The sequence below is a fragment of the Saccopteryx bilineata genome, chromosome 2 (assembly GCF_036850765.1).
Source record: "Saccopteryx bilineata isolate mSacBil1 chromosome 2, mSacBil1_pri_phased_curated, whole genome shotgun sequence".
Taxonomy (NCBI): Eukaryota; Metazoa; Chordata; class Mammalia; order Chiroptera; family Emballonuridae; genus Saccopteryx; species Saccopteryx bilineata.
In genome coordinates this window covers 53,177,558-53,204,875 of record NC_089491.1, presented here as the reverse complement: position 1 = coordinate 53,204,875, position 27,318 = coordinate 53,177,558, and the positions used below count along the sequence as shown (strand labels likewise).

Here is a 27,318-nt window from a genome sequence, read left to right as displayed (position 1 = left end):
CACACATTGGTAAAGTAAAATAATAATAGTCAGAATAATGGGAAAAATCACTCAGAGACTGAATCTAAACAGGATTAAGATTATACATTTTAGACTCAATGTCAGTTAAAAAGACACAAAAATGGATTTAGTTCACTTGTCCAAAAATTAATCTTCTAATACACTATCATTCATATTATTTTTTCCCTTCTTGTTTTTATAAAATAATTGAGAGATAAGTATTGATATAAATACTGATATGTTTAAACTAAGTGGTGTTCCTTGTGGCTGTAGCAGACTATAAGCCAACTAATTTAAAATCATAATCAACATGAAATAGTGAAGATTTAGGAGAAATGAGCCAAGTAGCTCCCATCAGGGACTTTTCTTAGAAAAGTAATCTGTGCCCTGGCCGTTTGGCTCAGTGGTAAAGCATTAGGCCTTGTGTGTGAATGTACTGGGTTTGATTTCTGGTTAGGGCACACAGGAGAAGCGACCATCTGCTTCTCCACCCCTGCCCCTCTCCCTTCTCTATGTCTCTTCCTCTCCCACAACCATGGCTGTATTGGTTTGAGCATATTGGCCCCAGGTGCTGAGGATGGCTCTGTGGACCCTCTGCCTCAGGTGCTAGAAATACATGGCTTGGTTGCAAACATGGGCCCAGATTGTCAAAGCACTGGCCCCAGATGCAGGTTGTTGAGCGGATCCAGGTTGGGGCACATATGGGAGTTTGTCTCTCTATCTCTCTATCTCCCCTCCACTCACTTGGAAAAGAAGAAAAACAAACCAGAAAGTTGTAATACTCCTGTGAATGATTACTTATGAAAAAAGGTTTTGCTTATTGTATAAAAGAGTTAAGGCTTCCCTTGTTTGAAAAATTATATATTTCTCAATAATGTCACTTTCCTCATTTTTAATAAAGTTTGCCTTCTGAATAACATCTGCAAAGGCACTTTTAAAACTCACCTCCTCCTCCTCTTACATTCTTCATATGGAATGGTCACAAAGTAGCTTCTATTCCATATAGTGTCAAGGGGCCTAAAATAACAGCATATTTAGTTCACAAGATTTTTACTCCCATTCATTCAGAATCAATATTTGAGTGAGGAATACTTACTTATAATTAAAGAGAAGGAAACCTTCGATGATTAATATGGGAATTTCTTCAGAGCTTCCCCAGTCTGTTGATACCAGAGAGTGTCTCGGGTTTTCCATCCAGCAAGAAATGGTAGCCATCATTTTTTCCATGTTAAGTGCTTCAAGCACTTCAACGTACAAAAAAATGAAATCAGTACAAAAATTTTATGGTGCAGCTTTTTATGATAAGTATATTATATGTAGCTCTATAAATTTATAATGCCATTTACTCTTCAAAAAAACCTAATAACAGCTCTGGCCAGCTGGCTCAGTGGTAGAGTGTCGGCCTGGCATGCAAGAGTCCCAGGTTCAATTCCCGGCCAGGGCACACAGGAAAAGCGCCCATCTGCTTCTCCACCCCTCTACCTCTCCTTCCTCTCTGTCTCTCTCTTCCCCTCCCGCAGCCAAGGCTCCATTGGAGCAAAGTTTCCCCAGGCGCTGAGGATGGCTCTGTGGCCTCTGCCTCAGGTGCTAGAATAGCTCTGGTTGCAACAGAGCGATGCCCCAGATGGGCAGAGCATCGCCCCCTGGTGGGCGTGCCGGGTGGATCCCGGTCGGGCGCATGCGGGAATCTGTCTGACTGCCTCCCGTTTCCAACTTCAGAAAAATACAAAAAAAAAAAAAAAAAAAAAAACCACTCCAAAAAACAAAAACCTAATAACAAAACTTTTAGATACGTTTTGAACTCTAATATTGATAAATTGGTATTCTTGAAATATTTTATTATGGGAAATTTGAAATATACACAAATGTAGAGAGTAAAGTAAAATGAACTCCCACATCCCCATGCTCAGCTTTGACAATCATAAACTCATGACTAATCTTGCTCTGTTATAATTTCTACTATGCCCGACTACATAAAAGTTTAGCATTTTTGGATGACAAAATATCTATAAATTAGTTCAAAAGATATATGACACACTGAGGAAAATATATGCAATGTATTTGGCAAAGAGCTAATATTTTTAATATATAAAGAGACCTTATCTATGAAAGAAAAATCATTAAAAACTTTTACAATGAACACAAGTATGTCATTTTCAAACTCTAAAATGTGTATACTTATTTTGTGTGAGCAAGAGAGACAGACAGGGACAGAAAGCATCAACTCATAGTTGCAGCACCTTAGTTGTTCGATTGCTTTCTCATATGTGTCTTGACCTAGGGGGCTCCAGCTGAGCTAGTGACCCCTTGTTCAAGCCAGCAACCTTGGGCTCAAGCCAGCAATCTTGGGCTTCAAGCCAGCGACCTTTGGGCTCAAGCCAACAACCATGGCGTCATGTCTATGATCCCACACTCAAGCCGACAACCTCAGGGTTTTGAAACTGGGTTCATAGTGTCCCAGGCCAATGCTCTATCCACTGCGCCACTTTCTGGTCAGGCTAAAATGTGTATACTGTTCTAGCTTATAACATTATAGTAACTATCAACATGATTCTGAAAGTGTGGTCCTAGACCAGCAGCATCAGCATCGCCTAGGAACTTACTAGGAATGCAAAGTCATCTGGGTTTAGAAGTTTTTAGTTAAATTATGGATTAATTTATTTAATAGATACAGGGCTATTAGGATTTTCTCTTTGTTCTGGTGTTAGTCTTGGTAAGTTGTATTTTTTCTGGGAACTTGTTCATTTCATTTATGTTTTCTAATTTAGTTATTTAAGTTATCTATAATACCTTCTTAACTTTTTTCATGTTTGTAGGATCTGTAATGCTATTATCTTCTTTTCATTTTTGATATTTGTTATTTATGCTTTCCCTATATTTTTCTTTATCAGTGTTGTGCAACCTGTTTGGGGATCACTCAGATTCTTACATATGTAATTTATGTCCTATGCTAAATTTGAGATGTTTTACACCATTACTTCTTTAAATACTTTTTCAGCACCATACTCTTTCTCCTCTCCTTTTGAGACTCCAGTGATACATTAGATCTTTTGTTATTGTTTCGTATTTCTATTCATTTCTTTGCAGTCTATTTTCTCTTTGTGGTTTAGGTTGAGTAATTTCTACAGTATTTGTTTTGCTTTATAGTTCACTGATTCTTTCCTCTATCTGATTTTTTCCATTGAGCTCATCCAGTAAGTTTTAAATTTTCAGTTACTATTTGTTTTCAGTTCTAAAATTTCTCTTTGATTCTTTTTTACATCTTGTATTTTACTGGAGCTTTCTAATTTTTCACTTGACTTAAGAATATGCACAATTGCTTGCTGAAGCCTTTTAATAAACACTGCTTTGAAATACTTTGTCAGATAATTCCAACATCCATGCCATCATGGAGTTGATGTCTGTTGTTTTCTTTCTCACTCAACTTGAATTACCTGGTTCTTGATATGATAAGTGATATTCAATCTTGTCCTGGAAACTTTGGGCATTATGTTGCAAGGCTCTTAAGCCTACTTAATCTTCTTTTTTTTCAGGTAGTCACCTTTTTTTTCAGGTGTAGTCTGCCCAGGTAGGAGGATGTTCAGCTCCTTGCTGGGCCTCACCAAGAATGAGTGAGGAATTGCCATGGAGGGAGAAAGGGAAAAGCAAACAGCTGGTGTGGCTTCTCAGCTGCTCAGTGAAGGGTGAAGTTCAGCTCTCCATTGAGTTCTGATAGTAGCTGACACCATTTGGTTGAGGAAAGTAACGAGCTAGCACCACCTCTGCCCCTTAGCTGCTAGGTGGTGGACGAAGCTCAGTCACAGTTTGGCTCCACTGATACAATCCCTGTGGATGACATGGAGAGCCAACTCAACCTTCCTTACTAGTGTTGGTGGATTCAGAAGTCTTGCTCCCCACATGGCCCTGCTAAATCCACAAAGGAGAACAGTTTGTTTGTTTGTTTGGGTTGAGTAGGGTGGATATTATAAAAATGATTTTCTATTCTGCTAAGATACCCTTTATATGGTCCTTTGATTTAGAGAACAGTCTTCCTGTTTATTTTTGTCTGTACCTATTGATGGTTCCGTATTGTACCCTTCTCCAGCACCTCTTCCTGAAAACCTGAGAGGCAAAAAGAAAACTCTGGTAACTCACAGCCATGTTCTTCCTCAAGTCCTATAGTCCCTAGTCAGTTTGCTCTCTGTTTTTCATCTTTCAAAGCCTTCCCTTTGTTTGCTGTATTCCATCCAGGGTTTTTAGTTGTAAGAGGGAGGAACAGCAAGGAATAGGGCCAATGCATTTTGGCTGGGGCTAGAAATACCATTAGTTTTAATATATTTTCACTATCACTCAGTTAAAAATATTTTCTAATTTTCATTGTGATTTATTCTTTAACCCATGGGATATAGAATTGTTTTGCTTCAAACAAAGTTCATTGTCTGGAATTTATTCAAAATAATATAGGAGAAAGTGAGTGAGGATATAGATAAAATATAATTGGTTAAGAGTTCATCATTTTTAAAGCTGGATATTGAACTCATGAAAATTCATTGTACTTTCCTGCCTACTTTTATATATGTTAAAATTTTTCCATAAGAAAAAGTTTTTAAAAATTAGAAAAAAAAGGTACTGATTATTTTCCAAACACTTGAAGAGGACTTTTCTACTTCCTCTTTTGTTACTGACTTCTAATTTGGTTCTTTGTGATTGGAGGGTGTTTCTGTATTACTTGAATCCACCGAAATGTATTAGGATTTGCTCCATGCCCATGTATATAGGCCTCCATTTTGGTTAACGTTTCATGTGTTCTTGAGAAAACAAATGTGCATTCTGCGGTTGCTGGGTGCATGTTTCGTATGCGTTAGTTTGGCCAAATTTGTTAACTGTATTGTTCAAGTCTGTTATACTTTATAAATTTTGCCTGTTTATTCCATTAATTTTTGAGGACGTTGTATTAAAATCTGCCACAATAATTATAAGTTTGTCCATTTCTCCTCTTAGTTTAGGTCAGTGGTCCCCAATCCCCAGGCCGTGGACTGGTACCGGTCCGTGGGCCATTTGGTACCAGACTGCAGAGAAAGAATAAATAACTTACATTATTTCCGTTTTATTTATATTTAAGTCTAAACGATGTTTTATTTTTTAAAAATGACCAGATTCCCTCTGTTACATCCGTCTAAGACTCACTCTTGACATTTTCTTGGTCACGTGATACATTTATCCGCCCCACCCTAAAGGCCCATCTGTGAAAATATTTTCTGACATTAAACTGGTCCGTAGCCCAAAAAAGGTTGGGGACCACTGGCTTAGATCATTTGGAAGTTTCTGATTAGGTACACACAAATTTTATGTTGTTTATCTTCCTCTTGAATTGATTTACTTATCTCTCTTTATCTTTAGCAATACTCTTTGCCTTAAAGTTTACTTTGTCTGATAGTAATATAGTTATATCGGTTTTCTTTCAGTGGGGTATGTGCATGATGTACCACTATCTTTTTCCAGCCTTTCACTGACTACTTTTCTATGTTCTAATATTTAAATATATCTTTTATAAGGAACTGGAAGTTGGCTTTGAGAAAATAAACCAGTCTGATAATATCTAGAGTATTTTAGTTCATTTAATTTAATGTAGCTACTGATGTATTTGTTTTAAATCTATCAGCTTACTATCATTTTCAATTTTTATACCCCCCTTTGATGTTTTTAAGATCTGTTTTTTTTTTTACTTCTTTTGACTTACTTTGTATTTACCAACTATATTTTAATGATTCCCTTTATTTATAAATTTGATAGCTGTATGTTTAAAAATTATTCTTTTGGTAGTTATAAAGATTTCAACATTACCTTGATTTACCTTAAATTTGTACATTTACCTAAAATGCTCAGATTTTTGCTTCTATGAATAGTTTATTCACATCCTTGGACATTTTTTCAATTGGGATATTAATGATTTTCTTATCAGTTTGTAAGAACTCATTTAAATTAAGAATAACTCTTTGCCTATTATTAAAAACAGTTTTTCCTTGTTTAATTCTACTTTGTAATAATCTTCTTTACTAACCTTTAGAGGAGGGGAATATATTGTCAAAATAATATCCTGGCTGCAGCTCAAGACACAAGAACAGACCGCAAGTCAAGGACTTTGCCTCTCTTAAAACTATCACGTGTAGGTAAGAACTAACTATGCAACATTTTCCCTCCAAGATTATCAGTGAAAAATAAAGAACATATTTTATAGATCCTCAAGAGAAATCTCTTGGTTGCTAGTTTACATAAGCTCTCAGTGATCATCTTGTTAGTTATAAAAGCTGATAATACCATTAGATATAGTTTATTAGCATGATATTCTTTATAGGAAAATAAAAATTTTTTGATGGACTTTAATCCTTTGGTTTCAAAGCAGTGTTAGATTGGGCAGAGAAGTGAGGTGAATCCATCTTAACAATAATCACTGTCCTTTCTGATCGATGAAAAGGAAACACGCTGCCCAGTTCACCCTGGTCACTGGGAAAGAAGGCTAGAAGATGATGCTTAGAGTGAGTTCTAGGTGAGACTGGGGGGTGGGAGGGAAGTATAGTTTGGTGTGCATTCCCCAGGCAGGGAAGACTAGAGTGCCAGTGCACCCACAGTGCCTCAGCTTCAGAAGAGATATCTATATCATTCCAGGGTGTTCAGTTTTAAATATAAAACTGGGGAAAAGATTTCAATTTTAAAAATAGCTGAACATAAATCACAAATCTTTACAAAAGCAGGTTTAAAGTACAGTGATATATTTTAAAAGATACTTTGAGAATGTCTTCATAGACAGTAAAGTATTTGTGTTTGAAGAGAAAATGAACACGAAAGTATAATATTTTCACAAGTTCATCTACTTACCATCATACTGCAGAAATCCATTTTTATCTGTCTCTATCTCAGACTCTGGCTGAAAAAATAATAAAGTATCAATAAAAACTTTGCAGTGCAGAATTACAGAATGAAAGGCAATAAACCTTTAATAAATGCATTGGATGACGAGGATAAATAAAAATATAAGAACAGCATCAATAGTAGTGCCATCTAGTGGAAAAGTAACACTACTGCATTGACTCTACCTTCACTTCAAAAGCTGTATCACTCAGCAAAGGTTTTTTGGATGTCATTCATTTAACTTTGCAAATAGAACATCTTAGGACATCTTTTGTGTTAAATAAATTACCTTAAAGAAATCATCCTGAGATATGACACTGCAGTTTGGGAGATGTTTCTGCAAATTTTTAGCCAGTGTTGTCTTCCCACCATTTGTCACACTGAAGCCAAAAAAAAAATTAATTAATAAAAGATTTTTTTTTTTTTTGGAAATACTGAAAATACCAAGAAGATGCATTAAAAACATGGAACATTTAGTCTGCCAAGGTGGTGGAGCAGTGGATAGAGTATTGGCCTGGCACATTGAGGACTCAGGTTCAAAACCCTGAGTTCCCTGGCTTGAGTGCCAGCTCATCTGGCTTGAGCATGGTCTCACCAGCTTGAGCACAGAGTGGCCAGCTTGGGCATAAGATCATAGACATGACCCCATAGTTGCTGGCTTAAAGCCTAAGTTAGCTGGCTTGAGCAAGGGGTCACTGGCTTGGCTGGAGCCCCCCAATCAAGGCACATATGAGAAAGCAATCAATGAACTAAGGTGCCGCAATGAAGAATTGATGCTTTTTCTCTCTCTCCCTTCCTTTCTGTCTGTCCCTCTATTTTTCTCTTGCTAGAACAAAACAAAACAAAACAAAACACAGACCATATAAAAATTATCTTAGAAAAAGAATATTTAAAACAATATTTAGTACCTAAGGAAAAAAATACTTCTTTCATAGATGTTTTTCTGTTGGCAAAACCACAGGCATAAATAGACCTGATGTAATAAATGGTAAGAAAGAAGCTGGAAGGGTTGAATAGAAAGGTAACTAACTACTGGGCAAGTAAAGTGGGTAATACCAATACTAAAAATACAGCTGTTGTTTTGGAATCAAAAGAATTTTTTGTCTATGATGAAACATTCACAGGGTTTATATGTAACACAGAACATGAGTAGCACATTTTAGTGCAAGGATAAAACTGCCTGTGGTTATTGTGATTTTGTTTCAATGCACAGTATAAAAAAATGGAGGAGTGGCTTATTACAATCCCACCTATCATGAATTTACTTCTCTGTGGTGTCTCTTTTTCCTTTAATCTTTCTTCACCTTAGGGCTAGGTGGGAGGTCCATTTTAGGGTTATCACACTAGTCAGGTGAGGTGGTTCCATATTCCAATATCCAAAGCTGAGCATAAGAGAAAAGAAATGATAGATTTTCTCCAGTGTTACACTGGGGAAGCAGCCATATGGGGAATGAAACCATCCCGACCCAAAGTAACATCTGATCAGGCCTTGCCTCTGGTATCAGCTCCAAAAAATAGATGATAAAGTAGGCATACTTTGCTTATCGACTGTGTTGTTTTTCTGTTTATAAGAAAACTCTCCCGTCTCTCACTGGCATTTATGTAGCCGGTGCTGCACTGTTTTACATTCGATAGTGGCCTGCTTTCTCCAGGACTCAGAATCCTCACTGCCTCTCCTTCCCCCACCACATCCACATTAAAACACCCTTTGGACATCCTCAATATCTTGACCAGCTGTTTGTAGCAACATTACTTACCCACCGATTCCAATGACAAATGTTTTCATAATTAGCTTTGAAAATGTCTTCCTAAAAAAAAAAAAAATCAAATGCTTATCACTTAGATGTCTGAAGAGGCAAAGGAAAGAGTGTAAATTAGGAGGACCAGCAGGGGGAGAAAGATGGCTACCTCACCCCTGGATTAACCACATTCTGTGGAAGAGCTTCACACTGTACGGGCATACCTCAGAGATATCGTGGGTTTAGTTCCAGACCACCCTGCAATAAAGGGAATCATAATCTTTTTGCTGGTGGAGGGTCTGGCCTTCACTTTGTAAAAAAAGTGCAACATCTGTAAAGTGCAATAAAACGAGGTATGCTTGTACTGGCTTCTCTCTGCCATACTCCCCTGCTAAGTGCCAACAGATGGCGCATGCTCAGGGCCTATATGCCCAAGTCAAGTGAACTGAAAGGGCCTTGGTGACAAAACATCTACCTTCAAGGTCTGTTCTCAAGGCTCTGGAAGAGTTGCTAGGCCGTAGAGCACACTACTGTTTCATACGCCCCTTAGCCAGGTCACCTTTTACTTGCATGATTCAGTCACTTGGAGATGACCCATTGCCTCCGTGGAGGGACCAGCAGAGCCTCTCCCCCCAGACCCCCTTTTGAGATGGGGATAAAGGTACTGTTGGCCAAAGGCAAAAGGAAGTTAATGCCCTTTAAGGGCACTATTTTCTCACTGAAAAGACTAGGTCTAGGGCCAGGGTAGACACATTTTCCTAGGAATGGGATAGACTGTAAATAGTAGAGGTTCTCTGGGCTAAGAGGCAAAATCCAGGTTATTATGCAGGAATTTCTACAAGAGAGAAAAAAATTTTCCCCAATTTTTTTTTTCTTTTTTGCATTTTTCCGAAGCTGGAAATGGGGAGGCAGTCATACAGACTCCCACATGCGCCCGACCGGGATCCACCCGGCATGCCCACCAGGGGGTGATGCTCTGCCCCTCTGGGGCATCGCTCTGTTGCATCCAGAGTCATTCTAGTGCCTGAGGCAGAGGCCGCAGAGCCATCCTCAGCACCCGGCCATCTTTGCTCCAATGGAGCCTTGGCTGCGGGAGGGGAAGAGAGAGACAGAGAGGAAGGAGAGGTGGAGGGGTGGAGAAGCAGATGGGCGCTTCTCCTGTGTGCCCTGACTGGGAATTGAACCCAGGACTCCTGCACGCCAGGCCAACGCTCTACCACTGAGCCAACCGGCCAGGGCCTCCACAATTTTTTTTTATGAAAGTCAAAACATCATAATAATTGAGTACAATTATTTTTGGTAAAACATGTCTACTAATGAGAAGGATGCTTTTCTTTTTTTTGTTTGTTTGTTTGGATAACACTTCCCTTACTGCATTTGAAAGTTTGTGCTCCCAATCAGGAATTTGACAGCCAGTGTTCAAGCAGAGGTCCAGTTTTTAGCCACAGGTCATTGTCTGTTGACCCCTGGTCTCAGAAGTGGAGGGCAGTTTCACACATGGTCATCTAAGGTTCACCATAGCGTTCCCTTCCAATGGGCCATTTTCACCTTTTTAAGTGAAAAATTGAAGTTTGCTGGAGAGACTTTAGAAAACTGCTCATTATTCCTGATTGCTTTGGTTGGATCATCAGGGACCTAAGTTGTGCTGTCCAGGGTGAGTGGCCTCTGGATGGAGGTTCCCAGCCACCCTGCCAATGCCTGTCTCTGACCTGTGTCTAGCCTTCCCCTGGGAAGAGGGGGTGAGAGAAGAACCTGGTGGAGAGAGGGCTGTTGTTTCTTGGCATCGTCTCAGTTTATTCAGAATATTCCAAATTAAGAGCAATTTCCCAAGATTCAGTTCTATTTTCATTAACAAGCTGATGTGAGACAAGAATTCAACAATGTGCTAAAAATAAAACAGCAGAAAAGTTGAACATCTGAGTTTCACCAGGAGTTGCATTATTGAGTATTTATTACACCCAAATTGACAGAGTATCAAGGGAACAACTGCATACAGTGAGTACTGTAAATTTTTATGCTATAATTGTCAATGTAGGAAACGTCCAAACCTGTAGAGACTTTTTATGAGTTTATTTGAGCCAAACTGACAATTGCTGGCAAACAAGGTCTGAATGGATTGAGATAATGCTCTGGAAAATGGCAGTTTTGAAGCTTATTTATACATTAACTTAATTTTTACACATTAGAATCAAAGGAGGATTAATAACCTTTAACCAGACTTTTCAAGAAAAAGAGAGAGAAAATCCAAATAAATAAAATAAAAAATGAAAGAGGAGAAATAACAGCTGACACCACAGTTATATGAAGGATTATAAGAAAATATTACACTCAACTCTATGCCAACAAATTGGATAATCGGGAAGAAATTGATAAATTCCAAGAAACATACAATCTAAGAAGCTGAATGAAGAAAAAACTAAAAATCTAAACAGACCGATTACAACTAGTGAAATTAAAGCAGTAATCATGAAATTGCCAAGAGACAAAAGTCCTGGGCTGTGGCTTCACAGATAAATTTTACCAAAAATTGAATGAAGAACTAACACTTATCTTTCTCAAACCATTCCAAAAAATTCAAGATATGGAAATACTCCTAAGCTTATTTTACAAGGCCAACATTATCCTAATTCTAAAACCAGATAAAGATACTAAAAAGAAAGAAAATTATAGGCCAAACCTCTAATAAACATAGATGCAAGAATCTTCAACAAAATATTAGTAAACTAAGTCAAGCAATGCATTTAAAAAATCATATACAATAAACAAGTAGGATTTATTCTTGTAATGCAAATCTGGTCCAATCTCTGCAAATCATTTAAGGTGATACACCATATAAACAAAATGAAGGATTACAATCATATGATTGTAGCAATAGATATAGAAAAGACATCTGACAAAATCCAGCACTCATTCATGATAAAAACTCAGTTAAGTTGGGAATGGAGGGAACAAATCTCAACATAATAAAGGCCAAATATGACATACCCACAGCTCACATCATACGCATTTCCCTAATTATCAAAAACAAGATGGAGATGTCCACTGTCACCACTCTTATTCAACATAGTACTGGAAGTCTTAGCCACAAAAATTAGACAAGAAGAAAAAATAAAAGCCATCCACATTGTAAAGAAGTAAAACTCTTATTATTTGCAGATAATATATGACACTGCATGCAGATAACCCTAAAGATTCTACCAGAAAACTACTAGAAGTGATAAATGAATTCAGCAAAGTATCAGGATACAAAATTAATATTCAGAAATCAGTTGCAGTTTTATACACCAATAATGAATTTTCAGAAAGGGAAACCTGGAAAATAATCCTGTTTACAATGCCGCAAGAAAAAAGTTATACACCTGAAACCTATATAATTTTATTAACCAATGTTATCCCAATAAATTTAATTTTTAAAAATATAGAAAATTTAAAAATAAAAAATTAAAATAATTAATTAAAAATACCTGTACTCGAAAATTATAAGACAATGACAAAAAATTGAAGAAGATCCCAATAAATGGAAACATGTATCATGCTCACAAACACGAAGCCTAAAGATCATTAACATTTTGCCTGACCGGGCGGTGGTGCAGTGGATAGAGCGTCAGACTGGGATGCGGAAGACCCAGGTTCGAGACCCTGAGGTCGCCAGCTTGAGCGAGGGCTCATCTGGTTTGAGCAAAAGCTCACCAGCTTGGGCCCAAGGTCACTGGCTCCAGCAAGGGGTTACTCGGTCTACTGAAGGTCCCCGGTCAAGGCATATGAGAAAGCAATCAATGAACAATTAAGGTGTTGCAATGCGCAACGAAAAACTAATGATTGATGCTTCTCATCTCTCCGATCCTGTCTGTCTGTCCCTGTCTATCCCTCTCTCTGACTCTCTGTCTCTGTAAAAAAAAAAAAAGAAAAAAGAAAAAAAGATCATTAACATTTTAATACTACCAAAGTTATCTACATGTTCAACACAATTCCTATCAAAATACTAATGGTGTATTTCACAGAACTAAAATATTTAATCCACAAATTTACATGGAATCACAAAAGACCCCAAACAGCCTCATGTATCACACTACCTGATATCAAATTATACTACAAGGCTATAGTAATCAAAACAGCGTGGTACTATCATAAAATCAGACATATACCTCAATGGAACAAAATAAAAGGCCTAGAAATAAACCCATATCTATATGGTCAATTAAAATTTGATAAAGAAAGCAAGAAAATACAATGGGGTAAAGACCTTGTATTCGATAAATGGTTTGAGAAAATTAGATACATGCAAAACAAAGAAGACAACCTTCTTATACCATACACAAGAGTAAACTCAAAATGGATTCAAGTCTTCATTTTATGACTTGAAACCATAAATTCCTAGAAGATATCGTAGACGGTAAAATCTCAAACATTTGTCTTAGTAATCTTTTTTTCCTGATACATGTTTCACTGCGTGGTGTAGTGAGCTGACTGCCTTTGCCAGGAAGTGAAGTCACTGCTCTTGTCTGGGCAGCCACTCAGGGTAGGGGACCCAGGCAGTGACCGCACTTCCTGACCATAGAGCACAGCCCTGGTAACCAGGCAGCCACATTCTAACACAGCCTCTCCTCAGCTCACTTGGCTAGAGACATTTGAACTCACAGAATGTTCTCCTGTTGTATGCCAATGCCCAGTGACTGTGGCCCCCAAAATGCCAGCCATGATGGTATGTTCCTGTGGACTCAGCCCAGATGTCTGTGGCTCTTTACACGGGGGGATCCAGAGGTAACACCTGGTTGCTCAGGGTGGTTTTGTTGAGGCCAAGTCACCACTCTGATCCTACTTGAGCAGCCCTATGTCCCCTGTGTGTGTGTAGAAGAGGGGTTCACCTAAGGAAGGCCTGCCAGGAGCAGGAACAGGCTGAGCAGGCATCAGAAGCCTGGCGGGCCTGTCATGTTCACACCCTAGGTCAAGGCTGGCTGGGTGGACACAGAGTGCGAGCGGCACCCTCTGCCCAAGGTTCACCCGAGCACTGGAGGTGAATCTCATTTCCCTTGGGTGGAGGTCTGTGCAGACACAGGGCTGACCCTGATCCAGGAGCAGAAGGTCCGGTGGGCAGAAGTGGGAACAATGAGGGCCAGTCAGGGCTTGATGTCTTCTGACCTGCTGCTGCTCACTGTCATTGCAGAACTCAACCAAGGACACTGAGGAGCAGCAGCTGGACGAGGAGACCCCTCAACCCCATCTCCACCAGTGACGGGTAATTGTGCCACACCACCAAAAGCACAGCAGGCCTGAAGTGAGTGTGGCCACCCGGGAGCCTGGGGAAGCAGGGCCTGTGGAACCAGGGCCCGTGGAACCAGGGCCTGTGGATGGCCGAAGCTGCCCAGGCTCTACAGGCCTCCTCCCATGACACCGCCCAAGCTTCATGGGCAGCTAATGATTTCTGACTCCAACCTGGGGCACTAGGCCCATGCTAAACCAATTGGGCAGGAGGACCTGGAGCCCAAGTAGGCAGAGCCCAAGGGTGAGAAGGTGAGGGAGGTGGCGGTGCATGGGAGCTGGAGGTACATGGAAGATTATTGGGGAGGGTTGGTGCCAGACGCACAGGGGTCACCCCCAGAGGCCAGGAGCAAAGACCAGCCTCAGACCATCTATTTGCTGAACTGCCAGCAGGGAGGACGTCCTGTATGGGCCCTGGGCTGCAGCTGTGTTCTATCTTTGGGAGGAACATTGAAATGCAGGCACATAGGTGATCAATCTTTTCTCCTCTTGTAACTCTAGCAGCAGCCGCCCAGGAGGCAGAGCCATTGCTGCTACACCTGTGGGACATCCCATGGAGCCGGCTGCATGGGCAGACCTGGAGGCAGACGGACTGGGAGCAGTGCCCTACACCAGCGGTTGTGCCCCTCCAGCAGCCACGCCAGCTGCAGCGCTGGAGCCGGCCGGCGCAGCATCTCCTAAGCCACCTGAGGCCCTGCCACCCCTGCCTGAGGCAGCCTCTCCCCAACATGCCTTGGGGCCTGCAGAAGGGAGGAGCTGCCTCTGGAAAATGCGGCAGGGCCAGCTCTAGAGCCACCTCTAGAGCTCAGTCGTCCAGCCATGAGAAGAATCTTTATACGCCTCCTCTTTGACTTTTTTCTTACTTTCTACAATTGGTATGTTTTTCTTCTCTATGGCGTGATTCAGTATTTTATTTTCTTTATTTGGGATTATGGGAGTTTATTTCTTTTTTTTATCCTTTGTTTTTTCATGGCATAATTAAGTATCTTAAGTAATAAAAAAACGTTATTGTTTATATTTTAAATTGTGCCATTCCTGAGCATGAAGTACATTCACGATGCTGTGCGAGCATGGCCACTATCTAGTTGCAGAATGTTCCTTCTCCCAATAAGAGACCCTGCACCAAAAGCCCTCACCCCACTCCTCCTGCCCCTGGCAAGCCCTGATCCTTTTCTGTCTATGCCCCTTACCTATTCTGGTCATTTCCCAGCAATGGATTAGAGATCAGATGTAAAAAAAAAAAAAAAAAAAAAAAAAGCTCTTTTGTTAAGTGTGAAGTGTGTGTATCATCTAGGGGTAGAGACTGCTGTCAGAAGCCAGTTAGGTAACAGCTGGCTTTTCTTGTGCCCAAAACAAAAAAGAGAAAAATGCAGAAATTTGAAAATACAAACCACATGCTGGACAACATTTCTCACACAAGACCAGAGAAAGGTTAACATCTCTGTAGTGAAGAAAACTTTCTAAGTTGGTGTTTTCTAAAGGGACAGAGGGCAAACACGTGCACTTTAGAGATGCACATTAGAGATGCCTAACGGCCCCATGGGGACACACAGGCAATGTAAACACTGGGAAGACAGCACTGTTACTAACAGACTGGATGGCCTCTGGTCTGATGGCGATCAGCCCTGGGGACAAAGTGAGGAAGGAGAAGCCCCAGCAGCTCCCTGTGAAAGCCTCCCCCCCACACCGAAAGAACAGTGTGCAGCACCTGTCAAACTTCCACAGGTGCTCACCTTCACCTGGCAGTGCTCACACCCTAGGAGGTTACCTCACAGAAATTCTTGCTCTATTTATCAAAATGTACTTTCGAGACTGCCCCTCAGCGCTCTGATGAAATAGCCAGAAATTAGGAAAAATACCTATGGCCATGGAGAATGGGACCAAGCAATTCTAATCCACATGAAAGAGGGAAACTGAACAGCTGCAAAAGTAGGTGTGGGAGGCCCTACATGCTGACAGATAAAGACCTCAGGGGTCCCCTTACATGAGACACATAGACCAACTGTCTGCATCCAGGAGCCCACCTGTTAGACCACATACGTATGATTTTAACAGGAAAACATACATATGTGAAAATCAGTCTGAGTGTAACAGAGACAGTCAAGACAATGAGACCGGCGAACCCTGTGAGATATCCACCAAGCCAGTCATGATGGTCACCTGTGCAGTGAGGCTTATAAATCTCTTATCTTCTCTTTGAGGTGATGCCCAAATTTTTATAATGCATGCATAACTTTGATAGTTCTAAAAATATTAAAATCATATGTTCAATGTTATCCATTATCACTTATCTATGGAGTAAAGTACATTATTTAATTTTTATTCTAAGAGATTAATGACAAGGAAAATAAACATTTATTATAGTACAATAATGAATTCTAAAGGAATTCAGAATCAAGGAAAGTACAAAGTCCTTCCAGGGAGGAGAGCCCTGACACGGGGTGCCCACTGTTCCAGTCCTTTCCCTGTGTGGGCATGTGCACGTGTGTGTCCCTGTGTTCTCACACCCATGTGTCCATGTGTGTGTGTTTCCACACCTGTGGGTTTCAGGTGGGGAGGGTTTCCAGATGTGTACCCATCCAGAACCACATTTCCCCAGGGGTGGACTCTGCCAGTTAGTTCTTTTCCTCCTTGGCATTTTCTGTGTCCCCACTTCAGAATTTCCCAAGGCTCTACTGTGGAACACGAGCTGTTTTCAATTTTTCACTCCTATCTTCATGTGGAAGGGCAAGTCTGCATCCATAAATCTTTATTTATTTAGAACAGGTCTCTCGAACTGGAGATTCTTGGTCTAATGTAAAAATAATTTTAAGGTGTTGGATACCTTTCCCTACATCCAAGGTCCCCTGTCCCTTTGAGCCTTGTTTGGGAAAGGAGGGGTGCCGAGACTGGGGGGTGAGACCTCAGGGAGGGAGGGAAGAGGAGAGGCCAGGAAGGAGCGAAGGGGAGGGGCAGGGAGTAGAGGAGATGAAGGTACCTGGGAATGACAGGTCCCCTCTGTTCTGCCTCTGCCTGACACAATGTCTCACACAGCTGCCCCTGCCGTTAGCCCGCACCAACCCCACTCTGCTCCAATAACTCTACTGGGATGGACAGTTTGGCCCTGCCTTCCTAGACACAGGAGGGAGCAGCCCTGCGCATTCTGGCTTGCTCCCTGTCTCTACAAGTGCAGAGCCCGTTCCTCTCAGTCAGGAAAGCAGGTCTACAGAGGGTGCTCTATGTAGGTGAATTCTCAGTGGCAACAGCAGAACCCGCTTGATTGTATGAGCAGAAGGGACCTTGCAAGAGGCTTCATGGAAGGTGCCAAAAGGTGCTGTAGAACAACAAACAAAGCCCCAAGCGAGTGGAAGAAAGGAAACAATAAAGATCAGAGCAGAATTAAACAAAATAGAGTCTATAAAGCACACACACAAAATACCAATGAACAGGATTAATACATGAAATCCACTGGTTTTTAGGGAGGCAGGAGAAAGCGAAGTGGGGAAATCTCTAGGATTGGATCAAGAGTAAAACACAGACACTTCTTTTACTCTGGTGGGTCCAGGACAGTGAACAATTAACATCACAGCCCACAGTGATGGTATTTAGGAAACAAGCAATGAGGGGTCCTTGGCCTTGTGCCCTGGTGCAAGGTGGTATTCAGAGGGGTCTGGGAAAAGGGGATTACTCTGACATTCCAAGGGTTTGTTATTTTAGATGCAAAAGGACAACAGACAGGCTTCCTTACAGTAAAGACTGACCTTTGCCAAGGAAGCTGCAGGCCTAGGATGTGACTACCTGCCATGACTAGCTTTTAGTTAGGAATATTTACATTCTGACCATTATTATATCGTTATTTTTAGTTTCTGAGTCTGTGAGGCCCACCCTGCAGGCCTTCCCTGAGCTTGTCAGGTTTAGGATGTGGCCCCTTTTTATCCACATAGTTTTTCTGCTTTTGATTTTAATTTTACCTTATTCTTCTTTTTAATATGTTAGTGCAAGGTTGGTAACTATTCTTTTCTGGGGGAAGAAAAAGGCTGCCCTTTATCCTGAGATGGTGCCTTTTTAATTTTTTTTGGTGATAAATGTCTTTTCTCTTATGCAGTAAATAGTAGATTGATGTCCTTACTTGGCAAAAGAAATAATAAATAAATAAAACTTTGTCATTCCTTGCACCCACTTTACTTAATTTTAGATGGTTTGTCAGAACATTAAACTCTCAAGCCTAGAGAAGTATTGCCTTGGAGTTTACTTAGTCTACCCCTTCATTTTGCAGAAGTTGAAACTGACCCAGAAAATGGAGTGACTTGCCAAGGTCACACAGCGAGTAAGTTTTTGGAAAGCAAGAAACAAAACTAGACCAAAGAAGTTAACTTCTTTCCTCTTTCCAAGCTGCTAAAAAGCACTTTCTTACCAAGAGCAAAGAAAAGATGGTGTTCAGTAGATGAGTGGATAAAAAAGCTGTGGTACAATGGAATACTACTTGGCCTTAAAAAGAAGGAAGTTTTACCTTTTACAACAGCATAGATGGACCTGGAGAACATTCTGCTAAGTGAAATAAGACAGTCAGAGAAAGATAATTATCATATGAATTCACTTATATGTGGAGTCCAATGAACAAAATAAACAAGCAAAATAGAAATAGACTCACCTGAGTGGTGGTGGCACAGTGGATAGTGTGTGTTGACCTGGGACACTGAAGTCCCAGGTTTGAAACCTTAAAGTCACTGGCTTGAGCGCAGGTTCACCAGTTTTAGCACAGGGTTGCAGGCTTGAGCATGGGATCATCGACATGATCCCATAGTTCCTGGCTTGAGCAAGGGGTCACTGGCTTGGCTGGGGCCCCCTGATCAAGGCACATATGAAAAGTAATCAATGAACAACTAAAGTGCCGTATCTACGAGTTGATGCTTCTCATCTCTCTCTCTCTGTCTCTCTTTCATTAAAAAAGAAAAAAGAAAATAGATTTGTAAATATAGAAAATGGACTGATAGCTATTAGAGGGGAGGGGGATTAAGGGGTTGGGTGAAAAAGGTGAGGAGATCAAGCAAAAAAAAAAAAAAACAACAACTAAAAGAAAACTCATAGACACAGACAACAATATGCGATTTAGACAGAAAGGAAGGTGGGGGAAGGTAGAGGAGGATGGCCGGGTGATAAATGGTGATGGAAGGATACCTGACTTAGAGTGGTGAACACACAATACAACATGCGGATGGTATATTATAGAATTGTATACCTGAAACCTATATAATTTTATTAAGCAATGTCATCTCAATAAATTCAATAAAGATAAAAAGAAAGAATGGTGCACATGCGCTGGCTTGTGAGGTTCTCATGTATAATAAATGTCCTTTTTATTGATGGGTGTATATTTGCTGTGCACACTGAATGGCAAGGATTACTGGTCCCCAGTTCTTCTTGCCACATCTGTGCACACACACTAGGGTATTGTATCAATTATACAGCATGTGAATAACAAGTGAATGTGGAAATAGGTTCCCAGAAATAGGTTTGAAGGGATTATCATGTGGAAACTCTAGCAATTCAGAAACTAGGAGTGAGGGAGCATCAAAAACCTAATATTATAAAATCTCTCAGGCTCAGGAGGGAACTCCCCCTGTCAAATGCAAGTTTTTACCAAAACTGGAACTCTTAGTTTTATACCAGCAGTCTTAGCCTATTATAAGACAGTGTTTGGATAACTGTTGGGTACTGACCATTAGCAATGAACAGGTGACAATGTGCTGGTAAGGGTGGGGAACTGGAAGAAGTAGAAGCAAGACCTGTGTCTGGGGTGAGTAGCTGGGGTGGGAGAGGGTGTAGAAATCCCTGAAGCCATTTAATTTCATTAACACTGTTGGGTGCACAGGGAAGCTTCAGGTGAATTCTAAGTTCAAGCCTGGCACCTGTTCACCTCAACACCATGTTCTGCTATTTCACTGCCAGTTGTCCTCCTTAAGAACTACTTTAAAACCACACTTAAAAAGCTTTCAATCAGGAGTTAGCCATCACTAAATATCTATACGTAGCAGCAGGCTCCATGGAACAAACACAAATTTGATCAACTACATACTATTTATCACTGCAATGTCTCCAGAGAGAAAGACAACCTTTTGGTCTTTCCAGCGTCATCAATCCAGGGCATCCAATTACTAGGAATATAAATCAACACCCAATCTCGTGGGATATTTGTATACTTTATTCTCCTAATAAGTGCAAAGCTTTCCTCAACTGCACAGAACACCAAATAAGAGATCCATGAGCAAATCCAAAATAAGTAATTTTAATTATCTTTAATACTTTTTTTAAACCTAAGTAAACTATGTTGTTGAGTCCTTTTTTTCATAGCTCATGTTTATTATATTTCATTTATTTCACGACTAAACTTGGTATATTTTAAATTCCAAACTGCAAAATGGTCAGGTGGCATGTGCCGATTCAGCAGATTATAAGCATGAAGCAACTCCCTAATACAAACTGTCTGAAAGAGGGATTCTGTTTTTCCATGAATTGAAAGAGCGGTTTGATATTTCTAAGAGTGAAATGTTTTCAGAACTTCTCTCTCATTTATTTTATTCAATAGGTATTTTGATTAGCTTCTTCCAAGCAGCAGGGAAGACTTTTCCTACTATTGTAAACTTTGCTCCCTTTTAGTAAACAAAACTCTCCCAAGGCTAAGGTTTCAAAATATGCAAACCATCCCCCTTTCTCTTGGAATCACTCCATCTTTCACTAACCCCTAGTTGAAACTTTGAAGCTTCATTTTATGTAGACACTCACGTAGAAAGTAAAAAAAAAAATTTTTTTTTAAATTTACCGATTTTAGAGAGAGGAAGGGAGGGAGGGAAGGGAGGGAGCGAGACTGGGGAGAGAGAGAAAGAGAGCCAGGGAATGGGGGTGGGGAGGGAAAGAGATGATTTGTTGTTCACTTATTTATGCATTCATTGGTTGATTCCAGTATGTGTCCTAACCCGGGAGCCAACGGGCAACCTTGGCATGCTGGGAGGACTCTTTAACCAACTTAGATACCCGGCCAGGGCAGGATTTAAAAATATTCTTTTTAATGTTTTTACCCCCAAACACACAATTGGTTTATAATACTGACTGTTTTTCCGAACTCATGAACGTTGCAGATTCTGTGTGATCCAGCCCTTGGGTTCCTTGTTAGGTTATGGGTGGGCACACTTCTGTTAAGTCTCTGATCGAAAATTCTTCGGACGATGCGGCGGGCAGCTCTTGTCAAGTGAAAGCGGCCACAGACAATAAATAAGCAAACGAGTGTAGCTGTGTTCCAATAAAGCTTTATGAACACAGAAGTGTAAAATTTACATACTTTTCACAAAATATTTTTTTGATATTTTTGTTAGCCATATAAAAATCTAAAAACCATTCTCGGTTAGCAAGCGGTACAATAAAAGGAGGCAGGCGGGCCGCAGAGTCAGCCGACCCCAACGCGAGAGGAATAAAAGACTTCCTGCCGTGAAGATCAGGACCTGGTCTTGTCCCCAGTGACTTTCCCCACAACCTGTACGATCTCGGGGAGGCGGACTCCTATTTTAAGGGTTATCGCGGGGCGTGAAAGCACTAAGCTGTCACGAGTACACTTGGCAGGCCACGTATCAGCCCTTTCAGGGTTGTTAGGAGTCTCTATGGGGCTTGCAAGACGCAGCCAGGTTCGGGCTCCAGCGCGGGAACACGCCGGACACACTCCGCGCCCCGGGAGGCTGCGCGGCGCGGCGGGGTCGGGCAGGTACTCACCGGGCGCCAGTTTTAGTCCTCCCAAGCAATGCGGCAGAGGCGATGGCCCAGCGCGCGCTTGGCACTAACCCGCCGCAACCCCACAGCTCGCTAACTGAGAGGCCCACGGTCTCTTGCCCAGCGCCCCTCTCGGGTCAGAGGCGGTCCAGGTAGAGATCTTCAACCTTGGGATCGGTCCCGGCCCGGCCCGACGCTGCGCCCGGCACAGCCCCCGCTGGGCGGGGTCGGGCTCCCGCGAGCGTGGCTGTGCGCGCGCCCCTGCAGGGTCCGGCCCTTTCTCCTCGGGGGCGCGCGCCGCCCGCGCTCCCGCCGCAGCTGCCAGAGTCGGAACCAATTAGCGCTCGGCAAGGCGGCGGCCACTTCCTCATCGGCCCGGCCGCGCGCTCCGGGCGGCTCCGGCGGCCGCGGGGCGGGGCGGGGACTGTGCGGAGCCGCTCTGCCGCGTCCGCTGGTCCTGCCGCCGAGGGTGGGCGCAGGTCCTTGAAGGCGCAGCACTGCAAACCAGACAAAAAGAAACTTGGGGGCGCCGGGAGTACCGACTGGCGGGGTATTCGGTTGGCTTTTCGTCCGTGGACTTTAGGCTCAGCTGCTCCAGGAAGCGAAATGTCGAAGCCGCCACCCAAACCGGTCAAACCAGGTAAGGGAGGTGCTCGCTGGGTCCCCTGATCGCCTCGGTGCCCTGCGCTTCCTCTGCCACTTGGCACGGCGGACTAGGCACGTACCCGGCCCCGAGCCTCGCTCTCGAGATCCGACCCACCGGGATGAGAGTTGTTATCTTTGTTGCATTCGCTAAAGGGGAGGGACCGTTTTGGGTAGCAAGAGGATTTCGAGGATTTTTAAAACGTTTATTTTTAAAGAGGAGTCGCCCTCGGTTTTGCAACATTGACATTCTTTGCAACTTGAAAGTGGGTGTGATGGCTACGTCCTATTGAAGCTTTCGTGGTATACAGGGCCACCGATCTCCCTTTAAAAAATAAATTAAATAATTGTCTTGAGAAGGTCTTGTAGCCACTTCCTTTTTTTTTTTCTTTCAGTGTGTCACTGTCAAGTTAGAGTTCTTGACCGGCCAGAGCGAACGGGAAGTGCGCTGCTTGCAGGGAGGGGTGGGTGAGCGAGTCTCCTTTGGGACTTTTGAGAGGAACATCGTTTGGAATTGACCTCGAAATCTTGGGGAAAACATTTAGAAGAAAAAACAAAACTCTGTACTCGGGTTCATGGCGAGAACAATCTAGGCTGCGGCAGAGTAATCTCGGCTTTTCCTATTAGGAAGTGTCACTTTATCGTGTAGTACAGGTTCTGAGCCTCCGCTTCCCCGGTGAATTTGGCCTGCTAAACTGGAGAGGGCGAGATTAGGAACTTCCTCAAAATCGTTTTCTTGTCAAATAGTCCAGGTTAATTTTTTCCTTTATTCTTAGAATATTGTCTGTGATAGGGAGAAAAGAGAATTTAAAAGGGACTGATGTATTCAGCTCAATACTTTATAACAAAATTCTTCCTACCTTCATTTCGTAGGTAATTATGGGAAATATACGGAATGGAAAATAAATAGCTCTGACATGCTGTCAGGTTTTTCTTTCTTTCTCTTAATCTCATGTAACTTTAGTACAGCACAGGCTGAAATTTATCCACTTACCTTACATTTCAAAGTAACCTTGATTGCAAGGCATAGAGTATCAGCGATTAATTATTTTCTTTATTTTTCTAAAATTTAGTCAAGCACTGCAACTTGCATTCAGTTTTTTTTTCTTTGCCCTCAAGCATTGTTAGTTTCAAGTAATTTTACTTGAAAATTATGTACATACTCACATGTGGAGAGTGATTCACTGAGGAATTAAATTAAATTGGTGGGCTGGGTGTGGAGGAAGTTGCTGGGATTTAGGCTCTGCTGTGAACAAAGATGGGGCTTGGCTAGAATTGGGCTCTGTTCTTCTTAAGATGTGGAATCTGATGAGGAATTTGCATTTTGAGTGAATGTGTAGGAGGTGGCAATTTTGTAATCTCAGATGGGACCTCAAGTATTCAACAAAGCAGAGTTGTTGTTTTTTTATTTTTCAGAGACAGAAAGAGAGTCAGAGAGAGGGATAGATAGGGACAGACTGACAGGAATGGAGAGATGAGAAGCATCAATCATTAGTTTTTTGTTGCATGTTGCGACACCTAAGTTGTTCATTGATTGCTTTCTCATATGTGCCTTGACCATGGGCCTTCAGCAGACCGAGTAACCCCTTGCTCGAGCCAGCAACCTTGGGTCCAAGCTGGTGAGCTTTTGCTCAAACCAGATGAGACCGCGCTCAAGCTGGCAACCTCAGGGTCTTGAACCTGGGTCCTCCGCATCCCAGTTTGACACTCCATCCACTGTGCCACCGCCTGGTCAGGCCAGAGTTGTTATTTGATAGTGAAACAAAGTGCTATATTTTAGAGTGTCCTGTTCATGAGGTTTTTCATCCCTCTAGACATTAAGTCAGGGGTCCCCAAACTACGGCCCGAGGGAGCCATTTTTCTGGCCCCCGCCGCACTTCCGGAAGGGGCACCTCTTTCATTGGTGGTCAGAGAGAGGAGCACATTGACCATCTCATTAGCCAAAAGCAGGCCCATAGTTCCCATTGCAATACTGGTCAGTTTGTTGATTTAAATTTACTTGTTCTTTATTTTAAATATTATATTTGTTCCCATTTTGTTTTTTTACTTTAAAATAAGATATGTGCAGTGTGCATAGGGATTTGTTCATAGTTCTTTTTATAGTCCGGCCCTCCAACGGTCTGAGGGACAGTGAACTGGCCCCCTGTGTAAAAAGTTTGGGGACCCCTGCATTAAGTGATGTCTTTTTGGCAGCTGGAGGGACATCAACAGTGATGTATATGTGTGTGCATATGAGTTTGTAAATGTGTACTTATGCACACTTATGGTTTAGGAATCATAGTTTTGCCGGTTGGGGATAAACTTCCAGGAACCATTTTTGTTGTCTAATGCCACTGCTGTCTCCTGTTCTGCAAACCAGAATGCAAATGGTTGAAAATGACTGCTGTTTAGAGAGAACTTGGACTCAACACTTATTTATAAATGACATCGAAACTTAAATAAGGTCACCACAGAAATTGGTTTGTACAGTAAGAAATATTACTTGCAATCAGACTTGAAACTTTGTGTGGCCTGACTTAATTGAAAACAGAATTGTCCTGTTACAGTACCGGCTCATATTTACTGTGTGCCAGGCACTGATCTAATCACTTTAAATGTATTTATTTCTTTTATTTCTTACAACCCTGTGAGGTCAGCACCGTTATTGTTTCCATTGCACAGGTGGGGAGTGAAGGCAAGGCACAGAAAGAGTAAGTAACTTGCTCAAGGTCGGTAGCTGGATGAAGAGGAGCAGGAAAGATTAGAACTCAGGTAGTCTGGATCCAGGGTCTGGGTTCTTAAGTGTAATGCTATTCTGCCTTACAGTGCATCATTCATATGAATGGCCATATGTATTTTAGAGCTTGTGGGCAGGAAGTAGAAAGGAAAGTGCCTCTGGTTCTCTGTCAGACTTTCTTGTCACAAATGCACGTAAAAGTCACCCCCTGGTTGGTAGCAGCAAGAAGAGTGGTGCTGAGCTTTACTCACTTGTCCTGCAAACAGGCTACATAGGTGAAAATGTCTGAAGCAAGATTGGACTGGGGGATTTAATTATTGGTTTCTTGATTTGTTGATACTCTGCCTCATCCCAAATGAGAGTATAAAAATAAAGAAAGCAGGGTCGTAGAGGGAGGAAAGAGTAGTAGGAGGAAACCAGTAGAAAAGTTAGCTTTCAGACACATGTTGTAAGGTCCTACAAAGTTTGTAAAGGAGGGTTGTAGATTTGGCCGTCAGCTTCAAGCAGAGAGGTAGGAGATAAATTACAAGATTCCTAGTATTCACAAAATTAAAAAGTATTACTTGCTTTGAGAAGAGTTATTTTAGTGGCACTGAGATTTGAGTGGAAGATCACAGTGGTGGTCCCCATAGCTTTCTGCAAAGCAAGTCTTGGCAGAACAGCATGGCTCACTTCATAGGCAGTGCTAAAAGAAGGGCAGCTGGGCGAAGGAGGACAAAGGACTTAATGGGAGATTTTAGTAGCAAGGAACTTTAAACTATAATGTAGGCTACTGTATCTATTGGTCTGATTAGCAATTCCCCGGAAGGGGACCTTTTTGGAATGGAGGCTGCCCAGACAGGCACTCATCAGCTGCTTGTGGGAAGGCCGTCACTTATTTTTTCTTTGCACTTCCTTAATTTTCTTCCTGAAGTTATACCAGGGGTCACTTTGTTAGAGATTTTGGACACAATCAAAATTCATTTGCTAAAAGCACTTCTTAATATGTGTAGCTATATTTTAGGACCTGTGTTAGGCACTGAGGTTCCAAGGAGCAATGAAATAAGTTCTCATTCTTGAGGGTCTTGAGTTTAATGAGGGAGATTTATGTATTCATAGATTATTTTTATTTTTTATTTTTTTAAGTTTTTTTCATTGACTTGAGAGAGAGAGAGGAAGAAAGAGAAAGAGAGAGAGAAGCACCAACTCGTTTCACATAGTTGTTCCATTTAGTCATGCATTCACTCATTGCTTCTCTTTCGTGCCCTGACCAGTGATCCTACTCCATGACCTGGGAGCTCTGGGTTGATACTTTATCCACTGAGCCACCTAGCCAGGGCATACAGATTAGTTTTAGATTGTTCCATATATACTGCTGGATGGCTAGTATTGTTCATTTTGTTTCAAAAATCTTGTAGTTAAAAATAAAAGTAATATTTTTATTATAGAAAATTTAGCCAATACAATAGAGAAAAATAATAAATATATAAATAAATTTATAAAAATTATCCCTAGCCTGACCAGGTGGTAGCACAGTAGATAGAGCATTGACCTGGGATGCTAAGGTCCCAGGTTCAAAACCCTAAGGTTGCTGGCTTAAGCACAGGCTCACCTGGCTTGAGTGTGGGCTCACCAGCATAAGCACGGGGTCACTGGCTTCAACATGGGATCATAGACATGACCCCATGGTTGCTGGCTTGAGCAAGAGGTCACTGGTTTGGCTGGAATCCCCTGGTGAAAGCATGAGAAAGCAATCAATGCACAACTAAGGTGCTGCAACTATGAGTGGATGCTTCTCATCTCTCTCCCTTCCTGTTTGTCTGTCCTTGTCTGTGCCTCTCTTTTTCTTTCTGTCTTGCTAAAAAAAAGAAAAAATAGTAAAATAAAAATCATCTCTTCTATCACCTGGTGATAACCACTGTGTTTTTCCATTTTTTTCTTCTTCTTCAACTTGAAAAAGAAAACGCAGTTATCCCAAGAACAGTGTCTTAGTTGTTGTTTTAAGTGCCCTTGCTGTTGGTTGGCATTTGTTTCCTTCAGCCTCCGTAGTAGTGCCTACCCTCTGCTTGAAAATCAATTTTGTCACATTTTAACTTTTCTTCTTTACTGTTTTTTTCCTGTAGGGTCACTTTTGGCCACTCAAGGTTTGTTATCAAAACTCTCCCTTAAATGTGTCATTGTGGTTCTCCGTTTGTTTAAATGTATCACAGGTTTGTGGTTCAGCTCATTCTTTGTGGGACCTTTCTTACCTACTGAACCGGCCCAGCCTCTGTTTTACATACGCACGGCAGTTCTGTTGCTTTCAGCCACCCTCTGAAGCCTTGCAGTTAAGTTAGAGTGAACCTGTCTGGCTTGTCA

At 41.6% G+C, this 27,318-nt stretch overlaps 2 protein-coding genes across 6 annotated transcripts in view; one reads left to right on the top strand and one right to left on the bottom strand.

Moving 5' to 3' along the window:
- Nucleotides 1-21,857, bottom strand: part of NMRK1 (nicotinamide riboside kinase 1) — a 36,590-nt gene extending 14,733 nt beyond the window's left edge. Inside the window, exons 1-8 of one of the 5 annotated variants that reach the window (XM_066257071.1) lie at nt 20,974-21,102; nt 18,517-18,711; nt 18,376-18,410; nt 8,646-8,696; nt 7,178-7,268; nt 6,856-6,904; nt 1,097-1,244; nt 946-1,017 (exon numbers count right to left, since the gene is read on the bottom strand). In XM_066257071.1, the coding sequence (XP_066113168.1) occupies nt 946-1,017; nt 1,097-1,244; nt 6,856-6,904; nt 7,178-7,268; nt 8,646-8,674 (389 nt within the window). In that variant the 5' untranslated portion in view covers nt 8,675-8,696; nt 18,376-18,410; nt 18,517-18,711; nt 20,974-21,102. Of the gene's footprint in view, nt 1-945; nt 1,018-1,096; nt 1,245-6,855; nt 6,905-7,177; nt 7,269-8,645; nt 8,697-18,375; nt 18,411-18,516; nt 18,712-20,973; nt 21,103-21,626 lie in introns of those variants that run through there. The other 4 variants (XM_066257067.1, XM_066257069.1, XM_066257068.1 and 1 more) reach the window with 4 other exon arrangements.
- The window catches only part of OSTF1 (osteoclast stimulating factor 1), a 59,130-nt gene continuing 52,851 nt past the window's right edge, over nt 21,040-27,318 (top strand). Inside the window, exons 1-2 of the mRNA XM_066254351.1 lie at nt 21,040-21,111; nt 21,780-22,263. Coding sequence (XP_066110448.1) covers nt 21,040-21,111; nt 21,780-22,263 — 556 coding nt within the window. The remainder of the gene's footprint in view (nt 21,112-21,779; nt 22,264-27,318) is intronic.